The sequence below is a fragment of the Centroberyx gerrardi genome, chromosome 21 (assembly GCF_048128805.1).
Source record: "Centroberyx gerrardi isolate f3 chromosome 21, fCenGer3.hap1.cur.20231027, whole genome shotgun sequence".
NCBI classification, from domain to species: domain Eukaryota; kingdom Metazoa; phylum Chordata; class Actinopteri; order Beryciformes; family Berycidae; genus Centroberyx; species Centroberyx gerrardi.
The window spans coordinates 19,625,648-19,651,806 of NC_136017.1; the positions used below are offsets into that span (position 1 = coordinate 19,625,648).

Here is a 26,159-nt window from a genome sequence, read left to right on the forward strand (position 1 = left end):
TAGTAGCAGTAGTAGCAGTAGTAGTAGTAGTAGTAATAGTAGTAGCAGCAGCAGCAGCAATAGTAGTACCAGCAGTAGTAGTAGTAGTAGTGGTAGTAGTAGTAGCTGTAGTACCTGTTCTAGTTGTAGTACTTGTTGTTTGTGCTGTTCGTCAGTAGCCTGGCTCTGGTTCATCAGAGCTTCTCTCTCCTCCTCCAGCCTGCTGATCTTCTCCTTCAGCCGGTTCTGTTCCTGGTCCAGGTCTCTGATGGTTGCCTCATGGGACATCTGGGTGGCCTGTAATGAGCCGATCTGACCTGGAAACAGTCAAACCACACCTAAGACACGCACACACATGACTCACCGCTAAACCATGGGAAACTGACAAATTAAAAGTCTGTCAAAGAGGCAAAGCTACTTTAGCCGATGTGAGAAATGTGCTAAATATGATTCAGCTGATAAACTGTTCACGTAAATGTCTGTTGCCTGAAAGAGTTGCTCTTTATTTTCATCTGTGTAGTAAGATTTTTTCTCTCATATGTGACACAGATCGCATGTGTTATCATTTGTTATTGTTAGTCTACTAAGCATGTCTTTTCAACATCGCTGTTTATATTGGTATGGAATATGAGTTGCATCTTAGAATACATATTAACAGTCATTATGAGCAGCAATTTGGAATTGAGCATGAAGGTCTGTGATGTGTTAACATTTAATCTGCACTGACTGGCCTTGTGATCCAGGGCTAATCTTACTCAGTTAACTTTCCAGGTAAAACCCAATAAAACAATGCTATTTTTTCTCTGACTCTGTTGGCTTCTGGGCTTTTATTGTGTGAAATATTCATCTTTCTGGGGTGAAACACAAGGCAAAGCAGAAACTTTGCACTTGGGTTCCCAACTGTGCTACCTGGCTGGGCTGAAGGCTCAGAATAGCAACAAAAAACTGCTGCAGTCTGAAGGTGAATCAATGGCCTCATTTCCACCTGGCATTGAAGTCCCACAGCAGATAAAAGATGGGTCTAGATGTGTCTGCATAGGCCACCAAGCCACAGTTTTACACAGCTTTAAATTAATCCCGGAGGGAATGGGTAATGCTTTCTACCTGACATTAAAATGCCAATGGGGTTAAAATATAGCTTTAGATAGAGACTAGATAGGTCCTCAAGCGACCTTTTTACAATTTTTTACATCCCAAAAATCTGTTTCCAATCCTTCTCGTGAGTATTTACTGCTGTTTTAAAAATGAGGCCTGGTGAGCTGTCTAGACATAATCTGCACCTACCTGGTATCTGCACTGAGATTTTATTACTCGGAGTAAATGAGACCATCGGCATCTGGGCTTTCCCATCAATCTGAATTGAAATATTCATCCGTCTGAGGTGAAAGAGGAGGTAAAGCACAGCTTTGCACTCTGGTTGTTCAAGCTAACCTGGATAAAGGCTGAGAATAGCAATACAGGACTGCAGCCGTCTGAATGGGACAATGGCCGCATTCAAAATCCCAATGCTGACAAAAAGATGTGTCTACAAAGGGGCTCAAAAATGCATATTATACGCCCAAAAATCAGTCCTTATTTACACATTTCGATGTGGTTTGATGGTATGTACACAAGATTTGATCCATAGCCCTATTCACAAAGGACTAACTGGGGATTCAGAACCTTCCTAATTGATTCCACTGCTGCCTCTAATTTTCAGGACAGGAAGTAGATAGAGTGTTTAGAAGAAGAAGAAGACGAAAAAGAAAAAGAAATTTTGCGGCAAAAACAAATTACAGAGTTTGATTTGCACTGGTTTAGTATTATCAGAGGACGTCTGTCTTCACCAACATATGTTAGGTAAGTTGCGCTGAAATTTTGACTTTTCAAATTACAGACATGGCAGATTCACGCAGGATTAAAATCATGGACAATCTTTGCAATTATTACAAACTGGATGTCCCCAGGTAATATTCGTCCCATGCAAATAAGGCTCAAGTTTTTTCTGTATTGGGTTTTTAATTAATGCCAAGTGTAGATGGGGTGTACAAGTGACTTAATGTCACCATTTACACTGCTGCTGATGCATTTAGAATGTGCCTGGCCTGTGTACCAAGCACTGTTAAATACAATTTGAATGCTCCTTTTACACCGGAAATTGAATTGCAGATTGAAAATGCGCTCAATTCTGTCTAGAGAAGACACAGTGCAATATACTGTTCAAGAGGGACTGGAATCTGATAAGATTAACCTTTGAAGGAAGATTGTAAATATCAGATTCTAACTCTCCATTTGGCTGAGAATAATAATGGAGAATGTATTTCTAGGAATAAAAAGTCAGCTTCACTCAAGCACACTTTCAACCAAAAGTAGGTCTTCAGGAGCTGAAACCCACTCTGAGTTGAAATGTTGGACAAGTAAAGGTTACAGAGAGAAAGATTTAATGTGTGGGTATTCCCTCTTTTAAAAAAATATGAACTTCAGTTTTTACACTGCACCTCAGATAAGGGGAACCTCATTCTCGGGAATCAGGATTCAACTCTGGGGGCAACCTCCGCTTAGGAGTATGGAACCAAATATCAAAAATGTCAATAGTGCTTACGACATTTATTTGAAAATTCAAACGTGTAGGCGTGCCTGCCTACAGTATAAGGTAAAAGTTTAATTGCAGGCAGAGTTGACATGCAGCAACTCCCACTTTTGATTGTGAAGGCGGGATATACGATAAAGCGTGCTACATACTGATTTTGGACGGTGGCCGTCAGATTTTAATATGGTAACATTAAAATTGAGAACCATATTAAAATCTGACTTATGACATTAGATGTCCCTTTGTCTAATGCATTTGCAGCTCCATAGCCAAAAAAATATATATATAAAAAATAAAAAAATGCCAAAAAGTATAAAAAATAAAAGTGATGCATCAAAAGTGTTCAGTGTTTTTAGTGTACTATGACACATTAAAATGTGGTATTAAAAATCCAGGCATTAAAATCAGTTCAGGTTAAGGGCTTCCCATAGACAACCAGTGTAGTATTGATCAGTTCTACAGTAAATATGTAATCAATCAAACTGCATCATATCCATCATATCAGAGGTGGACCACAATGACTAGACCAGATCTGATTTTTAATAAAAGGACAATATTGGCCGCATATATCGGTCTAACCCTAGCCTAAATACCTTAAGAGAGGAGTACTGCTTCATCTGTGGTGAATACAGTATTGTACAGTATGACATTATAATAGAATATGTAGAAGCATTTCTTACTGGCTTTGTGGAGTATTTCAGTAGCTTGCTGTTGAACTCGGTCCCTGCTGCCCTCCAGTTCATACTCGGTGTCTTTCAGCTGCATCACCCAGATCTCTCCGTCCTGGATGGCTTCCTCTAGCTGCTTGTGGAGGTTCTGGAACGGAACACACACACACACACACACACACACACACACACACACACACACACACATACACACACACACACACACACACACACACACACACGCACGCACAATTACAGGTCAAATTTCAAACTTTTAACAACCAGTCATGTCTCCCACACCACAACTAGGAATGACATTGAAATTTGTTGAACATATCCTGCTATCCTTGTTCTACAAATGTGCCTGCAGGACCATCAATGTGTGCCATATTGGATTTTCCACCATTTTGAGTTTCTTTTGAGTTGTCCCCCTAAGGCTTTTTCATCTGTCTTTGTTTTCAGCAACTGTTCAGCCCCTTTTCCCATCCACATTTAACAACATGATCACATTCATTAAAAGAAAGCATTAAGCTGTAGCTGCCTGCCCTTTGAAATATAAGATGACAATCTGATTTAGCTGTAAACCACACGATAAGTTGTTTTGGATTTCTGGAAAATGCAATTCATAAACCCAATGAGCAATGAACGCTTAGCACCAAAGATGGAGACAAAATAAATATATAAAAAAACACAGCAGCAGTTTTTATTGGACAGATTGGACATTTTTATGATTGAGCTACGTTTATGTTTTCCATCAGCCTGTGATATGATATCCTATGCACAGTGGATTTTTCTGTTAGTTGTTGTAATTGTGCCTGCTCTTTCTAAGGGGATGTGGATACAATTAATGCCCAGGGTATTTTCTTTACAGTCTTGAGGAGTGAATGAGTCTGGAATGGGTGGATTAGATGCTTTTGTTTTCCAGCCTACATGGGTTATTTGATGTCTCCCTGCAGCTTGGGTATGGCTTGGCCATTTTGCGCTAATGTTAGCCCCTGTTTCCAATATATCTGCATTCATAAGCACGCCTTGGATATCCTTCATAAGTTAGATATGCATAGTTTTAGAGTTGGTATATTGAGGCAAATATATGAACAACTCTTTTGATTAGAACCGTTAGATTTTGTTCAAACTTATAGTTTCCCTCAGTATATGAAATGGATTTGGCCTTTTTCATGTGTCTGTTTTAGGCCTTGTTTTTCCATGTCAGTGCTAATTCATTCTAACGAGTTACAGGTGGAAGACCTGAACGGCAATGTAAGAAAAAAATTGTGCTCCCAATTTGTACGTTTATTTCGGCCCATGACACATTTTGTTTTCCATTTTGCCACTGCATCATTCATGGGGGACGACATGTATCCTATTGCCTTGCTCATCAATACATCCATCCAGCCATCATTCATTCATTCTTCCATATACACACAAGGAGACTTGGTGTTACCTTGATGGTCCCCTCAGCGTTGGTCAGCGATGTCTGCAGTCTGTTGGTCTTGTCTCGGTTCTCCCTGGCTTCCTCCTGGGCTTTCTGCAGCTCACTCCTCAGCTTGGACAACGAGCGCTGCAGGGCGGCTTCCTGAGCCTGGAACTCCTTACGAAGCTCAACCTTAGCATGGACAAAAAACACTACATCATACACTCCAAAAAAAATTAACTCCTTATGACATTTAACATTAGCATCAAACACTCAAAAAATTAAGTTTCAAGAAAAAAAGTAGAAACACAAATTTGTTTAGTTTAATGTCAACTTGAAATGGATAAAATGAAGTGTCTCACTGTTATAGGATTGATGGTGACTTGACTGTTATGATGATTGATGTTTGATGGAAATTTGTCATTTAGACACTAAGAAAATACAGTTTGTGTTCATAATGGAAAGATCATATGAAACAATGTCCGCTGTAACTCAGAACTTTTACTTTGAGTACATTTTAAATGGAATGCTTTCTACTTTTAATTTTACTCCTAACCTAACTCCTACTAATTTTGATATAAAAATTACAAGATCAAATTTGAACTCACTTAGGCTTAGATATGACCAGCGCTACATCTTGTCGTACCCAAATGATGCCCATGTTTCTTACCCAGCGTCTATTGAACCCGTATATTTGCTGAAATATGACTCATTTCCAGGTCCTTAACAGAGACATGCTAGTATTTGAGAGAGGCTGTTTAATGGAGGTTTTACTGTAATGTTTATCTATGGTTTTACCTCGGTCCGTTTCCAGGCCAGCAGGTTCTCGGCAGTGAGCTGGTGCGTTCGCCTCATGGCCTCCAGCTCTCTCTCATAATACTCCTGAGCCTTGGCCAACTTGGCCTCGTACTCCTCCACCAGACGGACCTTATCCCTCGTCAGCTCCTCCACCCTCTCCATCAGCGCCTCCACCTACAGAGAGAGAGACAGATAAATACATGGATAGTCAGTCCTTGATTTTGAACGGAGTCATATTGTCCGGAAGCTTCAGATCAAAAATGAAAACCACCAAAATTATACATATACAGATATATAATGTTTTTATTCAAAAACAACAACCACACATGCTGTTATTGACCTACACTTAGCTAGGGTTGGACCAATATGTGTTTTTGAAGGCTGATATCAATATTGTGGACTGAAACTGTTCACAGCCAATATACTGTGTCAATATTCAATATCTTTAAATTTGACCATTTTCTGTTTCTAAAAAAAGTCTCTAAAATGTTTCTAAAATGGACAATTAAAGAATTCCTCCGCTGTTGCTTAAAGTTGACCTCATTTTCCAAATTGGCCTCTCTCCCTTACGAAATTGCTGTGGATGTTTACACACCATTAGCACATAGTTAGCTAAAATGACACTGGTGTTCTCTACCTTGTAGATGTCATGATATCGCCATGGGTTAAAGTGGGCCGGAACGATCCAGAACGGCGTTCCGGCACCTTCGATTAATAATTAAGTAAATCTGATTGGCAGTTTCATATATAATAATGTCAAGCGAGTTCACAGGGCTGCCAACTCTCACACATTGACCGTGAGACTCACGCATTTCACACGCTCTCACCACAAGTCGCAGTGAAAAACAAATTCATAACTGATAATGTCGCGGCGCAAAAAGAGACACTGACAGCGCACGGACAGACAAGACAGAGCAGCACCGTGCAGCAGCGAGTTATTCAGACCATCTGAATAGCGAGAAATATACACAAATCTATTATATTGTAATTTATTCCCATGCATGGTGCGCAGAGTAATCTCAGTCAGCGGCTCTTCTGCGTCTCTCCCTCTCCTCTCGCGCTGTGCGCACGCAGGCAGGAGTGAGAGTGAGTTACTATGGTTACGGACGCTCTGTGTGTCTGTCGCTCTGAAACTTTCTTAGGTTAGGTTAGGTTTTTAGGTTAGTATGCCTATGCAAAATCATGAATGTAAGCACCTCAATGCTGAAATCTAGTAATATAACATAATTTTACATTTTTGGTTAACATTATACAGGGTTGCTGTTTCTTGACTTAATCCAAGAGGTTAGGTGGTGTAGAAATGCAGGAAATTTGTTTTAAATTACTATTTTTTTCTGACCCCCCCACCAATTATGTATCTTAGCTTAAATTACGTAAGAAATATTGATTCTGTCTAAAGGTAAAAAATAAAAACAACAGCAATTTTATAATGGAGAGTTGCCAATCTGCAAAATGAGGCTAACTTTCACCAACACTGCAGGAACCCCCCAAAATGTGACCATTTTCATGCCTGAAAATTCCAAATAATTCCAAGTAGTAAATGCCTCTGAAACAGCTATTACTCCATCATGTAACACTAAAACTCTCCATAGAAACCAAATCCAAAAATATCGGTAACGGTCTTCAAAACCCCCGTATCTACCTTCCTCTCTCTCTCCCTGAGCCCACCTCTTGTCTATGGAGCTCAGCCAGTTTCTCCTGGTCTTCAGTGGAGCTGGCGCTCTGGTTCTGCTGGTTGTTAAGGAGCTCCTCCACCTCCAGGCGGTGGGTGGCCCTCAGCTCCTCCAGCGCTCGCCGTTTATCCGCCTCGAACTGGGCCTGGGCCTGGCCAAACGCCCGCAGCTTATCCTCGAAGTCCCGACGCATCTCCTCCACCTATTGAAAAAGTGCAAAACATTCTATTATAATCATTTATGTGCTATTGCCAACTCCATCTCAGTCTGTGCCAAGCCAAATGCTCGCAGCTTCTGTTCAAAATCCCTCTGCATCTCTTCCACCTGTTGAAACAGTGGAAAATATTTAAGACTATTATATAATATTGTTATAATTCATTTGTGATTGTTAGTTCCATTTCAATCAGTGCTAAGCCAAACAGCTTCTAAATTCCTCTGCCTGTTGAAAATCGATGGCAATAACAAAGGAACTCATGTCTCGTTACATGCTGTCAACTGTTATAAGGTCAGACAATAAATTGCAGGGTGAAAAAAATATAATCAATCTAATAAATCACCATGTAAAATCACCATGTGTTTGAACAGAGGGTGCTATACTGCAACTACAGAACTGAAAATGAATATAGTTGACACAGCTTTGTTAAATACTCAATTCTGATTGGCTAAAGAAGGCACTCTGAGGTCTGTTCAAATCATATCACTCCACAGTCACTCCACAGTCAAGTGTCTTTGATTAGAAGTTGAATTCTAATCAAATTAACCAGTAATTACTCCTTGGTTACTGCAGAAGGTACTGCTGGAATAGTTTATTGGTGGAACCTTTAGTTACTTGAGCTTGTAATAAAACCATTTTAATTCAATATTTCGTGGGATGATTAATGTCTTTGGTAAGTAGCCATTTAATAAGCTCCTCCGCTTCACATCAGGGTCTTGATTCACCCTGTTGGGGCTTATTTTGCCATGATGACCGGCTCACTGGCCATTATTCCTTACTTAGACAATTTTTTTTTTCCAACCACACACTGTGATTGGACGAGAGGGCATTTCATGAGTTCTTATAACCGCAATATACAAACTAGTACCTCATAACTCCACCTTGAACTATGAACAAGAAGCAAGCAAGGATGAACCCCAAATTGGGGTTTCATTATTAAATTAAACCCCAAAGCAATAGCATACTGAAGGTCATGCCAATAACCACAATATAGCACAACTTCCAGTATGTTATTGCTTCAGTAAAGCATTTCATGTCTGAGTATGGTAGACAATATTTTATTATCATTCATTTTTTAATTCTTTACCAACATCAATCTGGACCTGGAAGTCACACTGCATCTCAACCTTCCTGGTACAAAATAGTAGAATTTATTCTATTACTGCTCCATGTGATTATACATTTCTGTGTGTGTGTGTGTGTGTGTGTGTGTGTGTGTGTGTGTCTGTGTATAAAGCCTTACCTCTCTGCTCATTGACACCACTCTCTGCGTGTGCTGGGCCTCAGTGCAGAGCTGGGAATCCTCCATTCTCTGTCTGTACATCTCAAACTCTGCCAGGGCCTGACAGTCACATTACATTAGATTACATTAAACTAAAATACAATTACAACAACTGCACCGCATTACACATTATTACAACGGCAATTTCATGGAATTACATTACATTACATAGCATTAGATGCCACTCAATTTAGTTTAGCTCAATTTAGTTTTATTCAGTTCAGGCTAATGCCGAGCAATTACGTTACGTTATATTACATTCAGCTCAGCTATATTATATAATATGATATGATATGATATGATATTATACTGTATTATATTATACACAAAAACACACATATCAAAAGACTCAGAGGGACTGTAGCAACTGATACTAACCAGTAAAACGAGTCAAAATGAAATGTAAGTTCTACAGATTTATCCACTTTAGCAAACTAAATTAAACCACATTAAATGCAACCAAGACCAACTGAATGACGCTCCTGAATGAACCACAGCAGCAGTGACTGACCTGTCTCTTCATGTGTTCATGGAGTTCGACAGATTCCTCCAGACAGGCCAGCCGCCGCCTCAGGTCCACCTCGTCCGCCATCTTACTCTTGTACTGCATGATCTTGTCTCTGGTTTCTGTCACAATGTGTTGGACCTGAGCAGGAGAACAAAACACCCAACGCACCGTCTAGAACGATTCTGCAAAAATCATTTCACATTGGAAAGTCCAATAGATTTTGGAGGTGTAAGAAAGGGCCAGCAAGCCAATTCTAAGATTCTAAACTGCATTTGGCCTTTCTAATGTTAAATCCACAGCGATACGTTCAAAAGATACATTGTTTGGAAAAATGCTCCAAAAATTATTAATTAATCTTAAATAGGGCCTCAAAGAAAATGAATTACCTAACTTTGGGATTATATACACAGACAGTTCGACCTAGACGTGATATTAAAAAAAGTCCCAATATGTATTCTCAAGTTTATGAGTGGATACTGATTTAATTCCATGACAATATGTAGGCCATTTCCATGTAAAAATACAGTAGAGCACACATAACAAATCAAACACATAACAGTTCAAATAAGAACTAAAGAGACAAATGCAGAAATAAAGAAATCAAGAGCCAGCACAACAGTTCTGCCCCCAGGAAAATTTTCTTAGCAAGGGAGAGAAGTCCCATTAATGCTAATGAATTTAACAACATTTAGACACTAAAACTCCCTACTGAAACCAATATTAACGGAATGAACGGCAATTAGAACACTAAAACTCTCAAAGTTTAAACTCTTAGTTCTTAGTCCTTAACAAAACTGGGTATTTGGGTAATTGGTAATTGGGTTGGGTAAACTGTTTTTTATGTCTTAAAGCCAGTCTTCAAACAAACTCTACTTTGAAAACTCTCCATTGAAACCGATGCTAATGAAATTAACAGCATTTGTACCAAGGGGCACTAAAACTCCCCATTGAAACCATTCTGAAACAGCATTTAGACTATGGGACACTAAAACTCTTCATTGAAACCAATGCTAATGAATCTAACAGCATTTAGACCATGGGACACTAAAACTCTCCACTGAAACCAATACTAATTAAATCAACTGCATTTGGAGCACAGACCACCAAAACTCTATTGAAACTATTCTGAAATATTTTCTCTGAAACGACATTTAGACCATGGGACACTAAAACTCTTCTTTAAAAACAATGCTAATGAAATAACAGCATTTAGATCAAGGGACACTAAAACTCTCTATTGAAACCAGTACCAATGAAATGAATGGCATTTAGACACCAAAACACTCCACTGAAACCAATACTAAAGAAATTCTCAAACATCCTTTAGACAGTGGGACACTAAAATTCACCATCTCTCCATTGAAACAAGTTACAGAACATCATCAGATAATATTGCGGTATGAGAAGTGCGTGGTGGTTTCTGGTGTTCATACCTCATCCTCGTGGGCTTCTTTCAGAGACTCAATTTCTTCTTCATGCTCATCATTCTTGGTATTGAGAGCATAAATTACCTAGAGAGAGGAAGAGGATTAGAGAGCAGGAGGAGGAGGAGAGAATTTTTATTAACTGAGTTTATTCAAACTGAGTAATTGATTTTGCTGAAATGGTGCAATTGATATTTATCAAATGAAGAATATTGTGAAGTTCTGCATCCAGAATGGAACAAAACCAATATCATAGAAACACCAGAAGACAAGAGGACAAATAGGTTTTCCACTCTGATTAAAGATATCATTACTCGCATACAAAAGTACTGGATATACAGTAGTTACCTTATTAAATTATTGCATGTTACTGTGCTAAAATGTAACAGAATTTCTTGTTCTTTTCTTATTGTGTCTTGCTTTCTTTTAGTTATTCTTTACTGCTGTCTAGTACTGTCCCTCAGTTTTAATCTGTCAGTCTGTCTGAACTGTCATTTTTTTTCTGACCTAGCTCTAATTCTTCTGAATTGTCACTCATTTTTCAGAACTGCCTGTCACTCATTCTTCTGTACAGTCTCTCTTTTATCTTTAAGTCTTTGTTCTGACCTGTTTTTTTGTGTTTGTCTGAACTGTCTGTCTGTCTTTGTCTGTTTTTTGGTCTATCATTTTCCCTGAAGTGGCACTGTCTCTCGTTCTTTTGAACTGCATGTCTGAATTGTCTCTTTTTTCCTAAACTGTCTTTGTGTTTTACTTAAAAGTCTCTCATTCTTCTGAACTTCAATCTAGTACAAATTAACTCTCAATCCAGTACAAATTACTTCAACAACAGCCTATTGCAGTAGGGGAAAAAAATCATAGGTAAATGCAAGACTCAATTTGTCCATTACCAGAATACAATTACTATAACTAGAGTTGATATGCGTTTGCATCGGTATGAAACAGCTTAAATAGCCATAAATAACCATCAAATATTATTTAAAAAATTATATATACATATCTACAATTACAGATCCTGATGAACCACTGCATAGCATACAGTCAATTGCAAAGAAAACATGGGAAACTTCATAACATCAACATTCAAGCCAGCAGGTTTGGGGTTTAGTTACTCTTTAAATATGAGATTCAAAATGCTTCTATTTTCAACAAGGCCTTATCAAGATCACCACTTCTTTTTGGGGTATTTTACTTTTTCAATACCAATGTACCTTAGCGAGGATATCAGGTGTTGGTGAGGAGCATTCAGGAGCAATGTTCCCTCTAATATGATGGTGACATAGGTCTTATAATTTATCACACTGTCCAAATAATAATATCTCGTCAGTCATCAGTCACTGCTCAACTTGTCCCCAGAAATTTAGTGGATATAGGAAGGTTTTTGGAAGTATTGGTGCTAAATGATATACAGGCAGATGCAACAGCTTTGAAGTAACTGAGGCTTCAGTGAATTGAAGCCCCTACTGTGAAGTTAATATTCAGTCAAGGTCAGCTGAATTGCAGGCACTGTTGGCATCAGAACCAGCTGCTTCACATTTTGTTCCATTTAGTTGCCGTCTACTAACATTGTAAAATCAGGTTAAGAGAGCGGGCAACCTATGAAGCACAATGGCGAAACGCATCATTCGCTCCAATACTTACCATTAGGGATGGGACGATATGCTTATGTCACAATACGATTATATACGCGATATGGGGTTCACGATTCAATGCAACCACGATATAATGTAATAAATAAAAGCTCAGCGACAACACAGTCTGACTGTGCAGAATTCTGTTTATTTCTAAGCCATAAATCTTTCTGGTAATGCCATTGGCTTGCTAGAACAATTTAAAAATGTCATTACAAAGTGCAGATAATATAATTTGGATGGACAGCTTGTGAAACTGTGATGGTCAAGCCATCTCATTTGTGATTACTACAGCGGAATAAAATGGAGCTAATATCACGATTCATTTTTCTGCCCCACGACACGTATCATCACATTTTTGTATCGCGATATATTGAATTTCGATATATCGTCCCATCCCTAGTTGCCATTAAATATTATAACCTCAGACAAGTGGGTCTATGAGTTTTTCAGTACGCCATGCAAATTATTTTATGAGCTGTGCTTTTCCTGCGGTCTGACAGAGCCTAGAAAGAATTGTGGTGGTGCAAAGGACATCACACTTTCAATTCATTTCCAATTCACCCAACTTTATATTTGCAGAATAGAGTTGAACCACCTTTTTAGGCCTAAAATAACTCTTTATGATATTCATTCATAAGTAAATAGTATCAAATAAAATTATTTTTGCTGACATTGGAGGTTGTTTGACTTATAATGATCACTGACTTTATAGTTTGCCCACTTTTTAATTTACCACTACATTACTGCCGGTACCACAACAGCATGTAAGGCTTTCAGATGACAGTAAAGGATTTCACAGCAAGGTAGTTTTTAGCCTGCTCATCTTCTTGAGTGTGAGGCTCTAATTCCCAGCAGTAAGTCAGCCATGGAAACATTCCTTCAATTATACATTATTATTTTAATGACGTTAGTGCGCCTGGTGCTTTCATCTCTCTCCTCTCCCTCTCCCCTTGCTTTCATCCTTTTGTCTTCTTTTTCTCCCGTCTTCTTCTCTCTCCCCCACCCCTCTTTCTCTCTCTGTTGATCTTCATCTCTCTTTCTCATCTCTCTCTGGAGATATAGGAATAAAGGAATAAACATACCACACATTCCTGTTTGTCTGTCGCTTTGTCTATATCTATATTTCCATCTAAATATATGTTGCAAATTATGACATATCGAATTAGATAAGCTCAATGGAAATGGCAAAATTCAAATTAAATTTCCTCAATGGCATAAAAAACGTTTTTATGCTCACCTGAAATGGAAAATGTTTTTGTTGATAAAGAAATAATGCAATAAATAGTGATGGAAATGCATTTGTTGAATAAATAATTATTTAGGCTTGGCGTGATCAGCGCAATGAATGCTTCAGTTTCATTGCATAACAGTTCAAAAGTGGCTTTGGACGTTTTGAAATGTCAAATATCTGTCCACCATGACCTCCAAAGGTATCATATGTGTTGTTTCTAACATGGATAAGTATACATGGTGGTTGTATGACCATTAGTGGTGGTACATCAGAGTGATGTGGTGGGCCTGGCTTCAGTCATGACCAATCAAATCACCTCTTTTCCTTCCCTCTGACAGGTGATGGAAGAGAACAGTCCAAGCACCCCAGGAGCGAGTACACTGCACCTTTAATTAGCTGCTGAGGGCAGATGATGTTAATTTAGTTTGGGAGGAGATAACACATTTGGTTGACATCTGTTGATCCAGTGTATCCACCAGCCAGTCCCTGATGTCTATATGTCTATATGCGGCCGCCTCCACAATCCCCACTCTGTGCATCATGGCGCATACTGACAGTTCTATGTTGGATGACAATTCATTGAAAAAAAAAAGGTCTTAGGATTTACTTAAAAGAATTGTGTACATTTGTTCCATATATTTGAAATGTGTTTAATCAACACAAATTATTTGCTTTGGATTGAATTAATTGTAATTGATTGCATAGCGTAAAGAGTACAAACAATTTCTAGATAGAACATATTATGATTTTGTAAAACTGACAACCAATCTTTCCCTGTTTTTTCAGTGGAGAATGAAAAATGAAAAAACATATTTTTTCCTGCTTGAGGGATTTAGGCCTATATCAAAGTCAAATTGGCCAACATCCTTAACACCAAAATTGCAATGCACTGTGTGATCGCTACTGACATGATTCACGGCGAGTCAACAAAACACCAAACAGGCACAGGTGAGGAAAAAATAGTGTGTGCCCGACAAAAATGCCACTTCACCATGCGCCATCACAGAAATAGAGACCCATATGTTTACATAACGGTATAGGGGTTCCTTTAGGAGCCACTCTGTCATACATATAATCCACCAAACAGCACATATTCCACTAAAATTACAACTTTTACAATTGGTTTGCCTGTTTTTCTTACAATTTTTTCACCAAAATACCCCTCCATAAGGGCAGTAGTGAGATTTTATTGTAGTGAGATTTTATTGTAATAACAGCTGCTTTGCCTGTTGACTGTAGTAGCTGTTTTTTTTCTGTTTAAATCACCAAGCAGTTTATCTATTTCCATTTGTGTGTGTGTTTGTGTGCTTGCACGTTTGCCTCCATATGTATGTGTGTATGTGTGCATGTGCAACTGGAACTCTGCGTGCTTATGAGTATTTTGCATGGATGTGTGTGTGTGTGTGTGTGTGTGTGTGTGTGTGTGTGTGTGTGTGTGTGTGTGTAGCAGTGCATCTGATCTCATTAAGCAAGTATAGATTGATCAGCAGTGAAACTGACTGTTATGTAATCAGATTAACCAGCGTGATTAAGACTCGGCCATGAACAGTGGCTGAGACACCAGAGTGTGTGTGTGTGTGTGTGTTGCGGGGGCAAAGAGAGAGCTAAAGGAGATAGAGAACATCTCTCTCTCTTTCTGTCCATGTGTAAACACTTCAGTGTATAAACGGGTCACAAAATGTTGAATATTAAATAAAGATGTGAAAATAGTGGCAAAGAGTAGACTGTGGTTGTCCTGGGCAGCTCAGTGGGAATATGTGGGACTATATGAACGTGAAGCAGAGCGATGTGGAAAAAGAGCATACTGAGTAGGGGTGTCACGATTTCAATTCTAAATCGAAAATCGATCGAAATGAGCGTTCGATTTCGACCTTCGAAATCACAAGCAGGTTCGCGATTCTCCCAGTATTTTTTTTCTCTCCACCCCTGCCTACTTGCACACGTCTGAAGAAAAAAAAACATTTCAATGACGACAGTGGAAAGTTACGAAGACATTGTGAGTTGAAGTCTTTTGATCGAAATCGCTTGTTCTTGCTCGATAAAACAAGACACAAGATCACCTTCACTAAACAGTGGGACCTACCTGGCTCTCACCACCAGAGACGGATGCTGTTTTCCGGGAGGCAGTGCGCCGAAGAGTCGGTAGGAGGACTGGCCGGGTTGCAGCAACTTTTATCCATATAAGTTTGGCGACTTTTTCCATATTTGTTTGCCGACTATTATTGTCTGATCTTATTTTTTTGTATGTATTTTGAAAGCTTATCGTTAGCCAAGATAGGAAGGATCTGTTTTGTTGTCATACTGTGAATGACACTTAAGTAAGGAGATGCCCTGAATCGCCTTGCCATGTATTTGGTACCAAATTAAAGGCAAAGTTATGTTTTTTTAAATGGAAAAACTTTGAAAAAATGTGACCATATGGCCTTAGTGTGGTACATTCCAAAAAAAAAAATATGGCAGTTATATCACACTTGATACCATCTTTTTAAAGAAGAATTTAAAAATGTAAATGACAGTTGTCAGGGCATAAAACCAATGATCTGTTGATCTTTACAAATCAAGACTCGATAGTCTAACAATGGCATAGCCGTCAGTGCTGAAAAAAAAATATGTTTAAATCGAAAATCGAAAATCGAAAATCGAATCGTGACCTTAAAATCGAAAGTCAAATTGAATCGTGGATTTGGAGAATCGTGACACCCCTAATACTGAGCGAGTCATCCCCGGATAAAACAGGTTAAAAAAGAGAAAGAAGAGAGCGTGAACGGCCACATCTGCTTCTTCTTCTGTCCTACTGCGAGTTTCACTGGGAGGTTTTCCATCCCGAGGCTCCAACCAAACCAATCCCTGAGGCACATACAACATCCTGCAGCTACTACAGTTACAGTCATTCAGTCTGGGAAACTCCACTTCTCTGTTTAAAGGGGGCATTAAGTAATGTATGATCTCTATCGCCCCCTATCACCACCAGTAGGAATTGCAACAACATTGCTAGAACTTTTCTCCTTCTACACAAGTCTCTTGTACAGCCCCCGCACTTCCTCCTGTCCCCTTGAGCTACGGTGGCCTGTACTTGACATAAACAGCAAACTCATATTTTCACAGTAGAGGGGGTGGAGTACAGGCCGGAAAGTGAGTTTTGAAAGCCAGAAATCTCAGCAGCTGGCCAAGTAATCGTTGACTAGGGATGGGACAGTATGCTTATGTTATGATATGATTCTATACACGATATGGGGTTCACGATTCGATACAACTACGGTGCAATAAATATATCAATGAAGTATATAATAAAGTTCAACGACAACAAAGTACGACCGTGCATTCTCTCATTACTCTAGAATGTAAACAACAATATAAAAATGTCATTACAAAGTGAAAATAAGTGAATAGTGAAAATAACATAATTTGGATGGAGAGCTTGTGAAACTGTGATGGTCAAGCCGTCTCATTTATGATTACTACAGCAGAATAAAATGGAGCTAATATCGCGGTTATCTTTTATGCCCCATGATACACATTTTTGTATCGCAATATATTGAATTTCGATATATTGTCCCGTCCCTATAGTTGAATCATTGGTATTGATCAACAACCCCCCACAGACAGTCATTTTGTGGCAGTAAAAATTCCAGTCAACCTAAAGGGTCCTACACAGGGAAGACGAGACGTTTTCATCAAGCTTCTGCAACTTCTAGGCACCAGTAAAGCATGCTTTCAATAAAAAACACAAGTATCTGTGTTCCTGGTCCCAAGAGCTGGACCATGGGCAAGGTTTTAATGAAAATCTACTCACGCAGGGCAGAGAGGCATAAAGCGAGGCCCTACTAATCGAGAAACAGCCAGTGCTTGCAGGATCGGCAGCATGGGACGCAGGAAGGTTAAAAGAGGTCCCAGGATTATCATTGAGAAATCACATTAGTTATTTTGCTGTCAAAGTCTTTCAGACAGAAACCAGAGAACTAAAGTATTAACCTGTAGTGTCATCTAGGCTGTCCCGATTTTTTCCCCCCAGAATTGTATTCTTGTCAGGGTGGAAAAGCCTCTAAAACAGCATCTAGACCATCATGGGACACTAAAACTCTCCATTGAAACCCAATATTCATAATGATAATAATCATGCGTAGCCTACTTTGCGTAGACTACTACTCAGTTGTAAATAATGTAAACATGTAATCAATCAAACTGCATCATATTCGTCATATCAGAGGTGGATGACTGTTTGGCCAATATCTGAATTTTACAAAAAGGCCAATATCAACCTGATTTACTATAACTATAAGGCACCTATGGGATTTTGTGGGGCTGAGGGGATTTTTTCAAGTTCAGTACAGCTTGTACAAGAGAGTGGCCTAAAGCTCACATGGATATGAACACATCCACAAAGTCGGTCTCCCATTCATAGTCAGTTCACTTGGAACTAGCATAAATCAGCCTTATTAAAAGGTTAGTAGCCTGTGCGTCATTGTAGTGTTTTGAATGGAGCAACAGCCTTTGGCGCTAACAAAACTCTGATGTCGGAAAGACCGATTCTGTTGCTCCACTCTCCTCATTTTCATAGGATTACCATCACATTCACTAATTAAAGGATTAATGAAAGTCTTTTATCCTCAGAAGCAGTCTTGATGGGATCCCTTGACATTTGAGCTCCATTATTTTCCCTCACCAGACACTTGTCAAAGTTTCCATACAAAGTTTCTGTAGTCACTTGTCTAGTTTGCGCTCCTAATCGTAGTTTAGCAACACTTTGGATCTGTTCTTTCTAACATTGCCATGCTGCTCTGCTGCTACTAGGAAAGTGAACACGCTTTCCTCCCCAAGCATCACTACACAACATCACAAAATCACAGTCTCAAACACAGCAGACAAGGTAAGAACAGAGAGCGGGGCTCTTTGATAGTGAGGTACAAACAGTGCGTTTTGTTCTATTCAAGAAAAAGAGCAGGATAAAAACCGGGTGTCGGTGAGGCAAACGTCTTTTGTCAGGCCTGGAAACATTGGAACTGGTTCCTCAACCTCACTCCCTACTGATTACATTAGAGTATATTAGAAAACCCCTTAATGCAGAGCCCATAAACACATCCAGGATTTAATCATATAATTCTGACTTTATAAATAGACTGTGTTTTTTTCTGAAAAACAAGCTCAGGTCCAATTATAAATGAATCAAAGTGATCAGATCCGTTTTGAGAAATTGGTTTTCAAAATAATTTTCAAACTTATTTTGCAGGCTATTGTGCAGACTAACAAAATGCAAACTGTTAGACTACTAACCTATTAACCTAGTTTGCACTACTAAGTCAAACTACTAGGCTGTCAATTATTCTAGACACATTGGCATGTAGCCAACCTGTGTTCAAACAATGTTCAAACAACAATGTTTTCTCTTACATTATTAGCCACTGTGGCTGGGTGACCAAATGCTTTCATGCCCTAATGGACACACAAGAGACAGAAATTAAGTAAAGACCCATTGTTAAGAGTTGTTGGTTTCAGTATCATAAATTGTCCTATAGGAATTGCTTTTATCACTGCATCCTGCACTAGAACCATAACCATGCATTCGCAACACGATCAACAGGTCACAGGAAGTCCATTAATTTCCAATAGAGCTGAGCGACCAGGGGAACTCAATCAATGTGTCGCTGGTGAACAAGGTTGTCGGCCGAGAAGAGTTGGCCATGGCATCAGATTCAGCACTTTCTTGTTTTCCAACCAATGTGAGTTTGTTTCATGAACAACAGTTCCGCCTGGCAGGTGCAAAATGGACAAGAAGTTAATTACAGCCATTCAAAGCTTCCCAGTTCTCTACAACTTTTGATTGGCCCACCACACCTGTCCAATGGTAGGAGAAACTCCGAGATGCATTACAGCCTTGAAATTAAGAATTAATTTACAAAAACAATATAAAAGAGAAAATAAAATGTGCAAAATTATATAAAATGTCATGTCAGGTTTTCCAGACTGCTGTGGTCAGGGAGAAACCTCCATCATATCAGAGGTGGACCACATGACTGGCCACTGTCCCATACTTATTAAAATGTCAGCCTGATATATCAGCAAATCAATATATTGATCTAACCTTAGTTACTGTATACGTTTTCATTACAGTTTGTGAATGCATTCATCACAATACCGTCACAAAGAACTATCAAGCAGTAGGCTCCGCAGCCTACAGATACCCACATCCCTGAATCCCTGATTTCCTGAATTTCCCCAAGGGGATTAATAAAGTGCTATCTTATCTTATCCCCCTCTGTGTAGCCCAGTGCAGACCCATTTACACCAGCAAAGCACAGAGGCATAAATCAGTTATAACGCTTTCAATTTTTCAAAGCAAGAACATCTAGGTGCAGAACACAAGGAAGTGATCTTAGCCTCTACGCAGGCATGTGATCAGTACAACACCAGAAAAACAGTAAAATAGACTAATTCCTAGAAGAAAAAAAAACTTGAGGAATCCCATCCTTGTATATTATGCAGACTACTGAATGGCATTTCAATGGTTTCAAAGACCAGACTACAGCTTCTTCATCTAAATTTTACTAATTCAGTCTCTCGCCCCGAGACCCAGGCTTATTAAAACATACTGGTACCCTACAGAACTGGGACCCTACAGAAACAAGCCCATGAAACATTTTGGTTTCCAACTCATAATTAAAATTACAGATAGAACTCTGCAATAGACTACATTGTACTCAGTTTCAGTTCGGTGTTTCCCCATACATAGAGATAACACATCTGTGTCGGCCCAAACAGATTCCGAAAACCAATAAAACAATGTATTTCAAGTGCTAAATGCGTTGTTTGTGCAACTTGATTTCCCCGTCCCGTATCCAGCCAATTCTTCCACCAATGCAAATAACCTGGGACCCAGTAAGAAACACTGGGAACACTGTATTATAATCCTGTTATGCAGAATATCCATCTTCTACATCTATATGTAATGTTATATTTGCAAAGCCTATCCTATTCTACACTATCTGTGTGTGTAAATTCAGTGTGGAGTGTCATCCATGTTATATTATGTCAAATCTGCTGTCTTCTACTTCTACTAGTCTCTCACCATTTACAGCATGGTTGTCTAAATTGCTGTATTTACATTTTGTTCACCGCTGCGCTGAGGCAAATCGAACTTGTAAATGTAGCTGCCAATTAAATTTGATTCTGGCTCTATTGAAGGACATAGGATGCTACTAGGATGATACTGTACTGTTTCAGGTAGACTACAAAGAAGCAGCACTGCCAAACCCCTGCATCTCTCCAAGGTTACATAACTTCCTTCAGCCCTTGGGCGGCAATAGCAGCCCTCTGACGGCAGAAAACACACACAGGATAAACACTGGTGTGGTTGAGGGTAAATTCACAGCCTTGCCGAGTATACCAACCTCTTCCTCTGCAGAGAACACCCACTTATCACCCTAGTCACTAATGAAACACAGTGTAGTCACCTCTTTGTCTAGATAGAGTTTGTGACCAAGCGATGAACCTAATTGCTATTGAAATACACAGAATGGTGGGATCACAGTAGGATATAAACAACTCTAAAGTCTACTTTTCTTCTACCAATTTGCTACTATTACAATATAGCCTGGTAATACCTATCCACAGTGAACATACCTCCTCAAAAATGTCACTAGCCTATTAGCCAGCTTCAGCATCAGAAAGCCTGATAAGGATGCAGGACATCCACCAACCTGCTCTAAAATGCCAATACATCCCACATCAGCATCATCCTAATACCACCACATCCCACACCATCATCATCCCAACCAGCTCTGAGATAAAACTACATCCTACATCAGCATCATCCCAACCTGCTTGAAAATCCCATTACATCCTACATCAGCAGCATCCCAGCCTGCTCTAATATAAGACACCATCCACATCCTGACATGGTCTAAAATACCATCACATCCTACATCAGCCTCACCCCTACATGCTCTATAATAAAACTACATCCTACATCAGCTTCATGCCAACCTATTCTAAAATACCACTCTGTTCTACATCAGCATCATTCCCACCTGCTCCAAAACAAAGCTACATCCTAGATCAGCATCATCCAAACCTGCTCCAAAATAAAGCTACATCCTACATCAGCATCATCCCACCCTGTAATACCACAACCTACATCATCATTCCAACTTGCTCTAAAATAAAACTACAAGCTATATCAGCATCAACCCAACCTAGCCTACATCAGCTTTATCCCACCCTATAATACCACAACATCCTACATCATCATCAATGCAAACTGCTCTAAACTAAAACTTTATCCTAAATCAGCTTTATCCCACCTTATAATACAACAACATTCTACATCATCATCAATGCAACCTGATCTAAACTAAATCTTTATCCTACATCAGCTTCATCCCACTCTACAATACCACAACATCCTACATTATCAACGCAACCTACTCTAAAATAAAACTACATGCTGTATGAGCATCATCCCAGTCTGTAATACCACTCCGTCCTGCATCATCCCAACCTGCTCCAAAATACCACTGCATCCTACATCAGCATCATCCCGACCTGCTCTAAAATACCACTGCATCCTACATGGGCATAATCCCACCCAACCTGCTCTACAATACAGCCACATCCTACATCAGTATCACTACAACCTGTTTTAAAATACAACTACATCCACATCCCAATTTACTCTAACATAACACTATATCCTACATCAGTATAATCCCACCCTACTCTAAAAGCCTACTACTTCCTTCATCACCAGCAAGCTCGAAAACACACTTCATCAACATCCTGACATTCTCTAAATTACCACTACATCCCACATCAGCATCAACCCAATCTGCTCTACAGCACCACTCCATCTACATTCCGACCTGCTCTAAATTGCTCATTACTTCCTACATCAGCATCAACATCAACAGACCTTGGTCAGTTGCGCAATCTTCTTGCTCATCTTCAGATGCAGGTCTTGAGTGTATTCCAGCGTTAAGCTCCCCTCATAAAACATAGTGGATGTTGAAGAGGGGGTATATTTGGTGTTGATGGTGGAGGTGGTGTAAGGAGGCTGCCAGCCTGCTCCAGTCGCCATTTTCACCCACAATAACCAAACACGACGCTTTAAATCCAAATAAAATAGAGTGAAGACTGTTACACGTTAAATCCATTCATCGCTCTGTGTTTCCAGTTTATTTTTCGGATCCAGTGAGAGAGCAGAGACCGCGGGGCGCGTTACCGTTCCATTGCACGCATCCGCATCGGGCACGAGCGTTTCGAATGATGAGAGTGACGGTGACGCGCTCAAGATGCTCATACGAGGCGCGCCGCGGTTCAAATAAGAATCCGTGGTTTACATTTTATTACAAGTCGGTAAAATAGAGCTTTATCTACTGCTTCAAATGGTTCATTAACAACAAACAACAGCGAACACGTTGAGTAAGCAGCCCAGTCTGTTTGATCCATTCAGTCATCCTGGACAAACTGCAGCTAAACAAGCTGTGTGATGCTGCGTTCAGGGGCTGTCAGAAATATGGCAGTTATGATTTAAACGCACATGAAACGTACTAACAAAATGGTCAACAGGACTGGGGTAACCACATGAAAACTCATGTTTTACACCATCTTATTTGCGGAATAGTTTACCATCTTCTTAGGCTGTAATAGATCTTTATAATATGAAATTCATACAGTACTTAATAGTTAGTAGTCAAACAAGTGATGATGATGCAAGTTATACGATTTTTTTTTTTTAAAGAAAAATACATAAATTAATGATTTTCTGAAAATGTAATTGATTTATGCTTATAGAGGTGCTTCTTTGACTTGACAGACACCAATATCTACTTTTACTGGGTCCATGTTGTTATTATTTCCCACTAAAAAGCACTTGAATGCAGTGACAATCCATATTTACGACGTCGCAGCTCGGACGTAGGAGTTTACGGGGGACTCTGAAGGCAGCATGTGGGCTGGACAGGACTGGCCATAGATTTTATGATGTAGAATGGATAGACAGGACCTGCTGTTCAACACGGCAATAAATAGACAATAGGTTTACTGTTCATGGATGGTGGAGCCTAAATAAATATCTTTACTAATATTTTCCCATTGCTGACTTTGACTTAAACGTACATCACAGATGGATATAGGCTAAACTTTTATTTGTTCAACATTATTCTTTGCTTGAAGAAAATTCAAGGAAATATACCTTGCAACTTCATTACAATCTATGAAATTATATATGAGGCAGAGTAACAAATAGCTGCTAATTAATTACAGTAAACAAATAATCAAAAATGTTAGCCTAATATTTCTCACTTTAAGCCTACAAAATACTGTAGGAGACAGTCAGGACTAACATTAGCTGCATTAACTTGAGCAGCATATCAGGCAATTCTGATGGACAACAGCATAACTAGTGTAATCCCGCAGAAACATCTTGCTGCCGGGAAACATTTATTGAACACTGCGTCTCACTTTGTTGCCTGTTGCAGGAAATATTTCCCATCTGCAATGACCAAAGGTTAGCCTGCTGTCTCTACAACCTGAGGGACTTTAAATCGCAGACCTCATGCTATATTTATGTCATAAGGGAAAAATGGCAGCTATGAGTTTCCTAGTTGAAAATACTAGAAAATACTGTTCACTCAGCTTTCAGATGGTCGATACCACTAGAAAATACTGTTCAGCTCAGCTTTCAGGTGGGAACAGTATTTTCTAGTAGTATTTACCATCTTTAATAATCTTTAAAAAAATAAAATATTGTTCAACCCTGATTTCTCAAACCTCCTGAATTCCAATGTTTAGTTTGCTGTAAAACATGAACTCAAATGTATCATCACTAAGTGATAAGCGTGTTAAGTTTGGAAAAGCTGATAGGTAGTAACTAAAGTCTACAGAAAACTACAGTCATGGCATCTTGATGGCTTCAAACAAGTTAAAATGCATTAACACCTTCAAGTCGTGGCTTTGTTTCATCCGTAGTCAAATGATTTTTCGCATACAACTTGAATGCAGCATACTCTATGGGACAACACATTCTGTAAACCTCTTTCTACTAGAGCTGTCGATGACGTCAACTCTATTCAGCAAGGTGCAGAGGAGTAACAGATTACAAGTAACAGGACTATAGCAATGTAAAAATGGGAACACACAAGGGATACTGACTATGATGGGAATACTGCCCACTTCCTTCATATGTCATTAATATTCAAATAAGCCCCTCCCACTGATGCTTCCCTCCCTAACCTTCTGTTTCATGTGGAAATACATCAATACACAGAAGCAAATCACGCTCTCCATGCCACTTCATGGGGTCTTTAATGTTAGACTGAAGCCCAGTGAAAAAGACAAGGGGTAAATGTGGAGCTAGCTATTATTATGAAGCCTAGTGCTCTTCCTACTAACTGGAAAAAAATATGTTTACCCTAATCTAGCCATCATCTACAGCTGTAAGCTAGTTAGCGAGCCTGCTAACCTTCCAATATCATGACTGTCCAGTTAATTAATGAATCCAAAAAGAAGACATTGCCATTATATCTTCTATTTATATTTTGACGAGAGCTACTTCTTTGCCATTCCAGTTTGCCAGTTCCAAAACCGGTGGTTCCTTTGCTCTGCCCATTGAGGGAACTCAACCAATGACATTACTTCAGCCTCTAGAGCAGCGCTGTGTCTGAGAAATGTTTGTAGATGTGAAACTCCAAAAGTAACTGTGTCATTTTACGAAAGAAGTGTATTTAAATCCTGTTTTGAGACTGCTTTCTCAGTATTTTCGTTTTAAGAAACCATTCCATATTTCAAAGCAAATATGCTACTCTTTCCTCCACTGCATTCGCTAATTTGAAGAGGAAAGGTTTTGCATCTAAAAAATGGGGTCAGGTGAAATTGTGCAGTTTTTGACGAAGCCAGCCAACATAGCGAAGAAAACAGAGCTGTCAAAAATGGTTAACCCATAGAGCTGTGTATTGAAGACTTCCAAACACAAAAAATATGAGTTACATTAAAGAAGACTTTTATTTTGACACTCAAGTGGCACATTTAGTAGTTTTCATATTTTTTTTCTTGGATGCAAACTGATTTTCTGGGCACTTGTGGAACCTAATTTGACAAAATCTACTTTTAAACCACTAACTTATTCACCTTATTTTATTCCTTATTTTATTCCCTTTTAGCCCTGTTTTTAATTAATGCCAGGCATCTTTCATTCATGTCTTTCATTGACATCTCATTGGCTTTTATGCCATGGCTTTATTGTCTGTGAAGTAACTCTGTAACCTGTTTTGAAAATTGCTATAGCTACAGGTTTCCTAGAGGAAAATGTCAAATATTTTGTTTTCCTTCAATAAGGCATTAGATTGAGTGATGTATATATATATATGAGTGGTACAACATTAATAAGTAGACATCGACCGTTTAAAAGCCATTTCACACTAAAGCATTTCAATTATGCTGCAAAAATATGAATAACTGATTAAAAAAATAATGCTATATACGGTTAAACTAATGACTAAAGCTCAAACAGTAGAGTAGGAACAATTGCGTTCTTTTACATTTTATTTATCCTTTATTTAATTAGGTAGACTCACTGAGATCCAGATCTTTTTCCAAGAGAGACCTGAGAACAAAAAACATTAAAAAAAATGCACAATAGGTCTACAATTCAGTCACACAGTCAGCAATTTACAGAGAAATACAATATAAAAAAACAATCGCATAACATCATAGAAAATGTGAAATATCATTGCTTTAAAATCATTGAGGGAGACGAGAGATTTTCATTTCAAAAGTGCA

The 26,159-nt window shown here is 39.0% G+C and overlaps 1 protein-coding gene across 1 annotated transcript in view; it reads right to left on the reverse strand.

Moving 5' to 3' along the window:
- fam184aa (family with sequence similarity 184 member Aa) overlaps window positions 1–22,458 on the reverse strand; it is a 117,963-nt gene extending 95,505 nt beyond the window's left edge. The window contains exons 1-9 of the mRNA XM_078291145.1: window positions 22,294–22,458; window positions 10,536–10,613; window positions 9,106–9,240; window positions 8,556–8,654; window positions 7,094–7,300; window positions 5,426–5,599; window positions 4,658–4,819; window positions 3,229–3,364; window positions 115–296 (exon numbers count right to left, since the gene is read on the reverse strand). Of these exons, the coding sequence (XP_078147271.1) occupies window positions 115–296; window positions 3,229–3,364; window positions 4,658–4,819; window positions 5,426–5,599; window positions 7,094–7,300; window positions 8,556–8,654; window positions 9,106–9,240; window positions 10,536–10,613; window positions 22,294–22,458 (1,338 nt within the window). The remainder of the gene's footprint in view (window positions 1–114; window positions 297–3,228; window positions 3,365–4,657; window positions 4,820–5,425; window positions 5,600–7,093; window positions 7,301–8,555; window positions 8,655–9,105; window positions 9,241–10,535; window positions 10,614–22,293) is intronic.
- Window positions 22,459–26,159: the final 3,701 nt, after the last annotated feature.